The 12,056-nt window shown below is 47.1% G+C and overlaps 1 protein-coding gene across 22 annotated transcripts in view; it reads left to right on the forward strand.

Annotated features, from left to right (window-relative positions):
• map2 (microtubule-associated protein 2) overlaps positions 1-12,056 on the forward strand; it is a 135,780-nt gene that overhangs the window by 84,388 nt on the left and 39,336 nt on the right. For 20 of the 22 annotated variants that reach the window (XM_077216076.1, XM_077216080.1, XM_077216082.1 and 17 more), the window contains 2 exons: positions 998-1,102; positions 10,550-10,624. In XM_077216076.1, the coding sequence (XP_077072191.1) occupies positions 998-1,102; positions 10,550-10,624 (180 nt within the window). The remainder of the gene's footprint in view (positions 1-997; positions 1,103-10,549; positions 10,625-12,056) is intronic. The other 2 variants (XM_077216077.1, XM_077216094.1) reach the window with 1 other exon arrangement.

Below are 12,056 nucleotides of genomic sequence, written 5' to 3' on the forward strand. Positions count from 1 at the left end.
ATTGTATTTAAGCAATTATAGAAAACAATAGTTCTGTAGACTCAATCTTTAATAATGTGCAGTTATGCCTTCAGTTTGTCTTGCTGCTGTTAATTAGATATTTAATTTGTATTTTCTAACACGGTTTCCTAACCAAAACGACAAGTGAAAAAGTTATTGTCTGGACACGCTGTGATTGCCGGAAACAATAAGCGACGGGACGTTTTATCGGCCGCTTGGTTTCTATAACTGTATCATTACTGTAATTTTTAGCTTCAGTGTAGACAGGTAAGTGTCACTGTAAATTGAAATCATGTGACACTGAAGAATGGAGTAATGCATAGGACAACTTTTACCGACCCCAACCTTTTGCGTTTACAGGGAAGCCTCTGAGATTTACCAAATGATTGAAAACAATATTAATATTTTAATTAAAACCAATAAAGACCTTAATTGTGTGTGTGTGTGAAAGTGTGTGGGCCGCCATATGTAGTCACAGTTGTCTTATAGTGTGCTCACAATGTAATACAATCTCATTTTCATAGGCTCAGTGGCACCAGTGGACTCTTATTTTGAAATTGTGTTTAATTTTTCTTTGTTCCTGTATCCCTGCTCTGTTTAGTTTCGGTTTCCTTCGTTTCATGATTATGTTCTCTTTTGTTCCTATGGTTATATATTATCTGAACCTGTCTGTCATATGTTCGACTTGTATTTGTACTCCCTGTTATGTTTAGTCTCTGGTCGGTTCTCATTTTAGTTTGCATGGTTGCTGATTTATTTCCTGAGTGTTGTGAGTAAAGACTGTTCTTTCTGATACACTTATTCGTCGCACGATTGTTACAGACAATTGTAGCCCTTTGTGAGAACTGCTATGATTTTTGAAGGGTTAAAAGTATGACAAAAGAAGTGAAAAAAATCCTGCCTGGATTGATACAGAAAGTATGTGTAAATATCTGCCCGTGTACATGCTCATGTGGGCGTGTGTTGATGCATGTGTGTATGTGTATGTGTCGTACAGAGCAAGTGTCGGCGCGGATCGTGCAGGAGGTTACGGCAGAAGCGGTAGCGGTACTGAAGGGAGAGCAGGAGCTCCATCCGGACACTGCCGTCAGACTGCCATCAGGTAGGCCTTTAGCAGAGCATCCTGGGATACTGGAGGTTGGCCACACTCAGGCCTGCTCTTAAAGGAATTTATTGCGTTGGTGAGACATGGAAAAAATTGGAACTCAATGGGAAAAGTAAGGTTTTTTTTTTTGGTTGAAGGCGCTCCTTAGAAGGCTGTGTACAGACAATGGTCACACTGAGGAAGTAATTTGACCATTTATTAGTCTTTGTGATTTATTTTGAATGCTGAGGTAATTTATTGAAGATCTTGCAGGTGTTAAGACCAACAGAAAATATTCCTTAATGGAATAGTTCACCTACAAATGAAAATTGTTACAATATTTTTGATGTTCTTTCAAATTCATACATCTTTCTTTATTCCATCAACACAAAAAGAGATTGTCTGAATAATGTATGTTTTTTTTTAACAAAAAAAAAAACTTTATTCAGCAAGGATGCATTAAATTAATCGACAGTGAAGACATTTTAATGTTACAAAAGATTTCTATTTTAAATAAATGCTGTTCCAATGAATTCAGAAAAACAAAAATGTTTCCACAAAAATATTAAGCAGCACAACTGTTTTCAACATTGATAATAATAATAAGAAATGTTTCTTGAGCACCAAATATTACAATGAATTTTGATCATGTGACACTGAAGACTAGAGTTGCTGCTGAAAATACTTTTTAAAATATACCAAAAATAGAAAAAAGTTATTTTAAATTGTAATAATTTTTCACAATATTCGTTTTTACCATATCTTTACTTTAGAATGGTAATGTACTTTTACAATTGATGGGAACTGGTGCTTTCAAGCTTAATAAAGGATATAATAGCACCACAAAAGAATGACAAGTTATACCATTAGAAATTTTCTTAAATCATACCAGAGCTTTAACCAAAATATACTGTAAGTAATTAACCATTGTCAGTAAGTTGAACTCGAGAAATGGATCAGTCGGATTAATTAATTAATCATTCTAACCAGTTTTGTGAGCTGATTTTATTAAAATTTGTATTAAATACTTTTATTAAAAAACTCATTCTTTACGAATCAGACATCACTACTCACAAAAAGAGCTACTTGTCAAGATTTTCATTTCATTTTCAGGTGAACTGTTCCTTTAAATGTTGACATATTTTGATGTTTGTCAAACACAACATGGAGAGACAGTACTCAAATAAGTTTAATTTATGATTTTATTTTTGTTTTCCTATCTCTTTGGTATGTGATTATCATTGTCGTTGTGTCTTTCCGATACTCACACTGTCCGTAAACTGATCAAAGCTGTAGAAAGCATCACCAGGGCACTTTCTTTTCTTTCATAAGGACATTTTTTTCCTGGTTTTTGTGGTTGGGCTGCATGTCATTTGTGTTGTGGTTTTATCTGAGCTTTCTTGGTTTTGAAAGTTCATTCTTGAGTGTGTGTTGCTACTGTTATGTCAGTTTCAGTGTTTTGACAGTGACTTTATAAGGACTGGGCAGTATGCTGCTGACATTAATGGTTGTGAATGTATGTAAACTCCTAACTCGTAATACGTTGTTTTTTTAAATGTATGTGAGGAAGGAAGAACTGTATGTGATAATGTGTATTTGTTCACTTCTCTAGTAAGCTTAAACAGTAAAAATGAATTGCATATAAATGGCACACATGAACTTAGATCATTTACAGGTTTGATCATTTGTGGTTATCCTTTTCTTTTCCTGTTACAAATACAGTCCAAATCTTCAGATGCTTCATAGTCAGACTTCTCAAGAAAAAGGGGAATAAAAAAAATATATAATCCATAGCTCCAAGTTTCCACTTGCTGTGCTGGAATTAGTCAGCAAAATTAGATAATGTTTTCTCGGCTAACACGCTTGATGTTGAGTCAGTCTGTCAGAAGAGCTCAAAGGATTAGTGACGGCAAAGCATTCGGCATACCAATTCTGAACTCAGACTTCTCTCTCTCAGCATATCCTTAGAAACTCCACACGCACATACACACGACCCTGCATTTATATCTCGGGGGGAAATTTTACAATCAAATATATATTGTTGTTAAACTCTTTGCTCTTTGGTGTCCCGTTATAAGCTAATAAAAGCTAATTACATTTGTATCGATACATGGCTCTATTTTTCCTTGTCAAAACATGCCCACTGGGTTTCACATGGTTTATTTTTCTTGTTTGGTTATTTAAAGCAATTTTGCATTCTTAAAGTCGTCATGAAACGGAAGTTGAGATTGGCCTTTTTCCTTATTGTGACGCATATCCGAGTGAAACGGCTTCTGAAATTAGAAAAAAATGTAGGGCGGGGCTTGATTTCGTCCTCCAGGAATTGATTGGATCGTTGGAGGTTGGGCGTTGCTAACAAAATGGAGGCAGATTTGAATGCCAGTTTACAGTCAGTTGTGGAGGATTTTTAGTAGGCGTAGTGATAGATTTTGACCGGAAGAGAAGGGAAGTCGTTTCGAGAGGGGAGGGTAGGGTAACGTATTTGATTAAAGATTATAAGGGTACATGAATTTAAAAAAAATAATGAAGTGCACAGATAAATCATTTATAATAAACACTACAATATTGCATATAAAAATACGAATGGTAAAATTTGATTTCATGACGACTTTAAGATTAAAAAAGTCCCACCAGAGCTGGTTTGCATTTTGTGACCTTGTTCCCTCCATGTATTTTGTATCCATTGTATTGTTTCTTGTCGCTCTTTACTATTTACTATTAAAAGGCAATGATGTGAAAAATTCACACAATATCTAGGCTCTGTTCCAAAACCTAGTGAACCTAGTTGCCTTTCTACGATACCTACACTACAATTCAAATGTTTGTGGTCGATACGATTTTTTTAATGTTTTTGAAAGAAGTCAAATAGAAATTCTTCTAAAAAAAGGTTATTTTCTATTTTATCATATTATATAATGTAATTTATTCCTGTGATGGAAAAACGGAATTTACAGCATAATTTCTCCAGTCTTCAGTGTCACATGATCCTTCAGAAATCATTCTAATATGCTGATTTGCCGCTCAAGAAACATTTATTATTATTATCAATGTTGAAAACTGTTGTGCTGCCTAGTATTTTTGTAGAAACCATGATACATTAAGCTTTTATTTAAACCATAAAACATACATTCCCTTTCGTTGTCACTACGAGTTACGTCGGATGACGACGAATGGGGTTTCGCTTAGAAAGCCTATCAACTTCGAGTATTACAAAACGAGCCAATGGCAAAGAAATGCCATGGGTCTGCGGAATTTGCATGACGTAACTCCGCCCCACCTCGTGGGTATAAAAGGAGGACGCCGGCAACAGGCAGATATGTTTTCGCTTCGGAGCCAAGTGTATTCTTCACTCCCTAAGCTATCTGATTGTCAGCTTCTTACGAGACGAGCAACTCTCCAGTGTTGGTGCGACGGCGATCTCCCGGCGAGTGCACACTTCCTGCCTATCTGAGCGTGGTTTGCCAGTGAGTGTGTTCTCCGCGGGCGCTTCAGCACTGAGTTTCTCTCACAAAAAGAGCTTGCACGCGGCACGTCTTTTTAAAGATGCCTCGCCCGTGCACTTCTGGTTGCAGTCGACTTGTGTCTGATTCTGATGGGCACGAGCGTTGTCTAGTGTGTTTGGGCATTAATCACGCTAGAGCAGCGCTCGTGGATGAGTCATGTTCTCTCTGTGGGAACATGACCATCGCGACACTTAGATCGAGACTCAATGATCTCGCAAGAGAGAGAGTCCCCTCATCCACACCCCGATCTAGCGCCTCCTCGAGAGGCTCTACTTCGGCTGGTGGCCAGGGTGATCTGACGGTGACTGTGTGGAACAAAGCGCTGACTATTTGTCCGTGCCCCACAGCACCTTCACCAGTGTTGCAACCTGCGAGCGTTCAGGGGATTCCCGCGGGACCGTCGTTTGATGTCCCGCGGGTTTCCTTTGGCGCTCCAGATGAAAACACGATGTCAATCGCAGCATCACAAGGCGGGTCTGATTCATCTGGAAGTGACGACTCGTCACAGCTGCCACCTTCTGGTATGAATGCGGCTGTGGCTCAGTCTGATCCAGAGATGACGGCCATGCTTTCCCGGGCGGCCGCGAGCATCGGTTTAGAGTGGACCCCACCGCCCTGTACCGAGCGCTCGCGGCTGGACGATTGGTTTTTGGGTGCAGCTGCGGCTTCCCGTCCTCAGCCTTCCCCAATACCATTCTTCCCGGATGTGCATGATGAAATCTCAAAGTCCTGGAAGACTCCCATGTCTTCCCGTGACCGCTCGCTGGTTTCATCCGCCTTTCCTCCCCTCGATGGGGCAGCTGCCCGTGGGTACACTGGGCTCCCCCCGGTTGAACGCTCTGTTGCGATGCATCTGTGTCCTCAGAGTGCTTCTTCTCGTGGCGAGCCTAAGCACCCATCCAAAGCCTGTAGGTTTTCGTCTACCCTAGTGGCGAAGTCCTACAGAGCGGCAGGACAGGCGGCTGCCTCTTTGCATGCCATGGCCACTCTGCAGGTCTACCAGGCCCAGATGCTAAAGGACATGCACGAGGGTAGGACGGACCCAGGGCTCTTGGATGAGCTGCGCGCCGCCACCGACCTCGCCCTCCGGGCGACGTAGGTGACCGCACGCTCCCTGGGTCTGGTGATGTCCACAGCTGTGGTCCAGGAGAGACATCTATGGCTGAACCTGGCTGACATGCGGGATGCTGAAGGGTCCCGTCTGCTCGACACCCCCATGTCCCAGGCCGGCCTATTCGGCGGTGCGGTGGAGGATTTTGCCCAACAGTTTTCCACCGCCCAGAAACAGACTGAGGCCATCAAACACATTCTGCCCCGACGGCCCGCTGCTGCCTCCACCCAGCTGACCGGGCAGAACCCTCAGTCTGTTCACCGCCGAGGGCGCCCTCTTACGACTCCCGCCCCTCCCGCCCGGCCCAAGAAGCAGCCTCCACCCGGGCCCGGTCGCGGAGGAAGCCGTAAGAAGTAGCCCCAGCCCTCTCCAGCCCCGCCCCCCGCTAAACGCCGGGCCAAGCGGCGCTCCTGAGACGGGCTGCTCAGGGATGTTGAAATTCACTTCTCAGGAGATGGTAGCAGGACCATTCCTTCCCCCGGTGGAGGGCCGGGGGATAATCTTTTGTTCTCCACTCCCCGCTGCTCACCCACGGGTGGGCAGCACCCTAATGTGGTTAAAGAAAGAAGTGACATTTCCATCGCTGAGCACACAGAGTTCTCAGACGACACGGTGCGCCGCCCCCGGGCCGTGCACCCCTCGTCCTCCTCTGTCCCAGAGCCGGATGACAGTGCGCGCCGTCCCCGGACCGTGCCGCTCTCATCCTCCTCTGTCGCCAGCCCCCTGGCAGAGCAGACCCCCGTGGAAAGTTCGTCCTTCCCTGGTCTCCTCTGTCAGGGCGCTGTCAATGACTGTGCCCCCACACCGGGCCGCTATGCCGTCCACGTCTGGGCCAGTCATTCCGCCTTGCTGCACCACCGGTGGGAAGTCTGTGGTTCGTATGACCCCGCTGGTACAGTTCTTGGGAGCCTGGCTAGAGCTTCCCAACCTGTCCCGCTGGGTCGCGTGGACGATCAGGCTCGGCTACACGATTCAGTTCGTGCGGTCTCCTCCCCGCTTCAGGGGAGTCCGCTCCACTAAGGGTCGGTGGCAGTGCCCCTATCATGAGAGCGGAGGTTGCCACCCTGCTGGCGAAGGGTGCGATCGAGACTGTCACTCCAGCCGAAATGAGGTCCGGCTTCTACAGCCCGTACTTCATAGTCCCGAAGAAAACCGGTGGGTTTCGGCCAATCCTGGACCTGCGCGTTCTGAACCGCTCCCTTCACAGGCTGCCGTTCAAGATGCTCACGGCCAAACGCATTTTCGAATGTGTGCGGCCCCAGGATTGGTTTGCAGCAATCGACCTGAAGGACGCCTACTTTCATGTCTCCATTCTTCCTCGACACAGACCGTTCCTACGGTTTGCTTTCGAGGGGCAGGCATATCAGTACGCGGTTCTCCTCTTCGGGCTAGCCCTGTCTCCTCGCGTCTTCACGAAGGTCGTCGAGGCTGTCCTTGTTCCCCTTCGGGAACACGGGGTCCGCATCCTGAACTATCTCGACGACTGGCTGATCCTAGCTCACTCTCGAGACCAGGTTTGCGAACACAGGGACCTTGTGCTCCGGCACCTAGCCCGTCTGGGCCTTCGGGTCAACTGGGAGAAGAGCAAACTTTGCCCCGTGCAGAGGATCTCTTTTCTCGGTATGGACATCGACTCAGTCGCCATGTCCGCGCAGCTTACGAGCGAGCGCGCGCAGTCACTGCTGACTTGCCTGAGACAGTTCGAGGGCAAGAGTGCGGTTCCACTGAAACTTTTTCATAGGCTCCTGGGGCATATGGCATCTGCAGCCGCGGCGACGCCGCTCGGATTGCTTCATATGAGACCGCTTCAGCTTTGGCTCCGCGACTGAGTCCCGAGGTGGGCATGGCAACGCGGCACCCTCCGAGTACCAGTTACTCCGACCTGCCGTCAGACCTTCACCCCGTGGTCGAACCTCAGTTTTCTCAGAGCGGGTGTCCCCCTGGAACGAGCTTCACGGCATGTTGTTGTAACGACAGATGCCTCCGCCACGGGCTGGGGTGCCATGTGCAATGGACGTGCCGCTGCGGGCTCCTGGACAGGAACCCAGCGGCTATGGCACGTCAATTGCCTCGAGTTGCTGGCTGTTGTCTTGCTCTGCGCCGCTTTCGGGCCGTGCTCAAGAACCAACACGTACTAGTCCGTTCAGACAATACCGCCACCATAGCGTACATCAACCATCAAGGTGGTCTGCGCTCCCGCCGTATGTCGCAACTCGCCCGCCACCTCCTCATTTGGAGTCAGAAGCATCTGAGGTCGCTTCATGCCATTTATATCCCCGAAGCCCTGAACTGTGCAGCCGACGAGCTCTCACGGCTTCAGCCCCTCCCGGGAGATTGGCAACTCCATCCCCAGTCGGTTCAGCTGATTTGGGACCAGTTCGGGGACGCTCAGATAGATCTGTTTGCCTCTCACGACTCGACCCATTGCGCCCTGTTCTATTCCCTGACCGAGGGCACGCTCGGCACGGATGCACTGGCGCACAGCTGGCCGCGGGGCCGCAAATATGCGTTTCCCCCAGTGAGCCTTCTTGCGCAGACCCTGCGCAAGGTCAGGGAGGACGAGGAGCAGGTCATTCTGGTCCCGCTGTACTGGCCCACCCGGACCTGGTTCTCCGAACTTGTACTCCTCGCGACAGCACCTCCTTGGCCCATTCCTCTGAGGAAGGACCTCCTTTCTCAGGGACGGGGCACCCTGTGGCACCCTCGTCCCGATCTTTGGAACCTCTACGTGTGGCTCCTGTATGGGACGAGGTAGGTTTGAGTACCCTACCACCACCGGTGGTGGCTACCATCACTTCTGCTAGAGCTTCGTCCACGAGACATCTCTATGCGTTGAAGTGGAACCTCTTCGTCAACTGGTGCTCTTCTCACCGAGAAGACCCCCGGAGATGTTTGATCTGTGTCGTGCTTTCCTTCCTACAAGATGGGTTGGAGCGAAGGCTGTCTCCCTCCACCCTAAAAGTCTATGTCGCTGCCATTGCCGCACAGCATGACTTTGTTGAAGGTAAGTCGTTGGGGAGGCACGACCTGATCGTCAGGTTCCTGAGAGGAGCGAGGAGACTAAATCCTCCTCGCCCTCCTCTCGTTCCCTCTTGGGACCTCTCAGTGGTTCTAACTGCCCTGCAGAGTGCTCCCTTTGAGCCTCTACAATCAGTTGAGCTTAAGTTCCTGTCAATGAAGACAGCGCTACTGGTTGCACTGGCCTCCATCAAGAGGGTAGGGGACCTGCACGCATTCTCCGTTGACGAAGCGTGCCTGGAGTTCGGGCCGGCTTACTCTCACGTGATCCTGAGACTCCGGCCTGGATACGTGCCCAAGGTTCCTACCACTCCCTTCTGGGACCAGGTGGTGAACCTGCAAGCGCTGCCCCTGGAGGAGGGAGACCCAGCCTTGGCACTGCTCTGTCCAGTACGCGACTCCGCGCCTATGTAGACAGAACGCAGTGTTTCAGGACCTCAGACCAGCTCTTTGTCTGTTATGGTGGGAAGCTGAAGGGAAAGGCTCTCTCAAAGCAAAGGTTGTCTCACTGGATAGTGGACGCCATTGCTTTGGCTTACCAGGAGCAAGGTCGACCGTGCCCCCTTGGTGTGACTGCCCACTCCACCCGGAGTGTGGCATCCTCTTGGGCTCTAGCGCATGGCGCCTCGCTAACAGACATCTGCAGAGCTGCAGGCTGGGCGACACCTAACACATTCGCAAGATTCTATAATCTCAGAGTGGAGCCAGTGTACTCTCGAGTACTCGCTTCAACCAGCTAGTACCGGACCCGCTCAGGTGTCTTCGCTTGCTCGCCATTCCACTCCACGGACTGGATACGTGCGGTATTCTCCTCAGGTGAGCTTCCCCGAAAGCCCTGAGCTCCTCCAGCACTCCTGACGTCGGCGCCAGTGTCTATTGCCTGCGCGTCAGCTAGGTGCCTCCCGTGTGCATGGTCCCTCCTCTGAGCGACCCCCACATGTGTATTTCCACTGTAAGCCTCTTTGAGCATGTGTCTTTCCCTTGGCAAGCCACCTTGCCACCCCTGGGGTTGAAATATTCCACCTGCGGCTGGACACCCCAGTGTTCTCCATATGTCTCCTTCGGGTCAAATGTGTATTCTCTAAGTCCCCCCCCCCCTCTGGGTTGGCAGTAATTGCATATTTCCCCTAAACTTTGGGTTATGCTCCCCAGTGTACCTTGGTATTCCTGTGAAAAAATAGGAGTCCTTCGTCCGTGCCAGTCTCACGACAGGGATCTCAGATTTACGCAGGGCACTGGAAGACAGCTGAGAAGGTGGCGTGATTAGACTGGTAACCCCATTCGTCGTCATCCGACGTAACTCGGAGTGACAACGAAAGGGAACGGAGACGTTACGTCTGTCTGCCACTTTCCGCTGTACCGCTGGGATCGCCTGAGCTCAGTCTTGGCTCCTCAGCGAAGAAACATATCTGCCTGTTGCCGGCGTCCTCCTTTTATATCCACGAGTTGGGGCGCAGTTACGTCATGCAAATTTCGCAGACCCATGGCATTTCTTTGCCATTGGCTCGTTTTGTAATACTCGAAGTTGATTGGCTTTCTAAGCGAAACCCCATTCGTCGTCATCCGACGTAACTCAGGGAATGAGGGTTACATACGTAACCGAGACGTTTTGTAAGATTATAGATGTCTTTACTTTCTGTAACTTTTGATCAATGTAATACCTTCTTGCTGAATGAAAGTATTAATTTCTTTAAAACAAATCTTGCCAACCTCAAATTTTTAAACAGTAGTGTATGGAGGAACAGAGCTAAAATGGGACGCCAAATTTGTAAATGTGTTGATCTGATCTTGATCATTGTCTTGATCTCTTCTTCTTCTTTTGTTTATTTACAGTTGAAGACTCTGCAAACCTGCCGCCTTCACCTCCTCCGTCCCCAGCAGCGGAACATTTTGGGCCTTTGGATCAAGGTAGGGTCATGCTTCATGTGTGTATGGAGAGAGGTGAGGTGAGAAACACACTGAAAGAACTTGAACACCTCTTTTTCCCCCATGAGTATTCTAGTCACCCTCTGACCCTGGCTTGAATGAGGGTGTTCTATTTGGGGACGCCTGCTAGTCCCACCCCTTCCAGGCTGATTTCAACCCTCTAACAGTCCCCTACAGATGCCCACACGCCGCTGATCTGTGGGGTTGGTCCAAAGATTGATGGAGTTGTGTTTGCAGGATCAACTTTGCCTCCTTTGTTGACATCATTCAAGTCGATCTCCTCTTCCTCATCCAGCATCTTCAGCTCTTAAACATGGCCTCATCTTCATAATTGCTAAATCCGGAAGCTTATCTTGATCAAAAACCCAAGCCAAAGTGACCCCACCCCTTTCTACTCCTCGTAACCAATCAAACCCAACCCCTCCTTATACCCCGCCGAACCATGGATCTTGACTCTGCCCTGCATGCAAGCCTTAAACCTTGTACTGAATGCTGTACTGTCTCACCTGCAGCTAATGTTTCCAGGCTGTTGCTGAAACTGTGTGGCATTCAGATTGCCTGCTCATCCTCTCTCCAAAGCCCCCCTTTAGAGATCTGTTGATGGCTCCAAACCTCTCTCAGTTCCACTGTTCGTCCCTGTCTTTGGATTTGCATGTTGTATTGTAGGTGCTGTTGATGTTGTGGGCTTGTGCTCGTTCGTCGTTTTGACTGTGTATGTCTCTACTGCCCGTGGTAGACCAATGCCATGCTCAGATCACTCTCTGAAGCTACTAAACTAAACATTAATGCCACAAACAACCTTAAGGAGAGGCTACGCCAAACACAGTCATTAAGCGGATATGTAAAGTTAACATGAAATCAAAATTGCCTCTTTTTGGTACATGTGCCTTGTATTATTGTGTGCAAATCATCGGTGCACATTATTCTAAAGAATTAAATCATCACTTTTTACACCTTTGAACAACTTTTACTTTATGGCTTTATGGTTTTACCTTTTGTGACATTTAAAGTTAAAATTAAACTCACTTGTAACTAAGTTTTATTACATGTACAATTTTGATCACAATTACTATTATATCATCTTTTATAGAGTTATGTATCTCCAACCATTTTTTTTCTTTAGGTTGAATTTTATTAATTTTACTGTGCCGTGAAGCTGATAAACCTAAATACAACATTAAATGTATTTAAAAACAACAACTATTTTTGAGTTTTTTAAAAACTTATTTTAATTTGTTCTGTGTTTTATTTTGTGTATATATCTATGTGACATTATTTTCACTTGTTAATATAGAATTTTAATATCAGCCATTTATCAGTTATTGGCTAAAAGATTAAAATAATTATTTGACTTATCGGAATCAGCCAGAATTTAAATATCTGGGCATACCTAATATTAACCAATCACTCGTTG

Source organism: Siphateles boraxobius, unplaced genomic scaffold (genome assembly GCF_051911475.1).
Source record: "Siphateles boraxobius isolate OS27281-9 unplaced genomic scaffold, OSU_SipBor_1 7, whole genome shotgun sequence".
In the NCBI taxonomy this organism is placed as follows: Eukaryota; Metazoa; Chordata; class Actinopteri; order Cypriniformes; family Leuciscidae; genus Siphateles; species Siphateles boraxobius.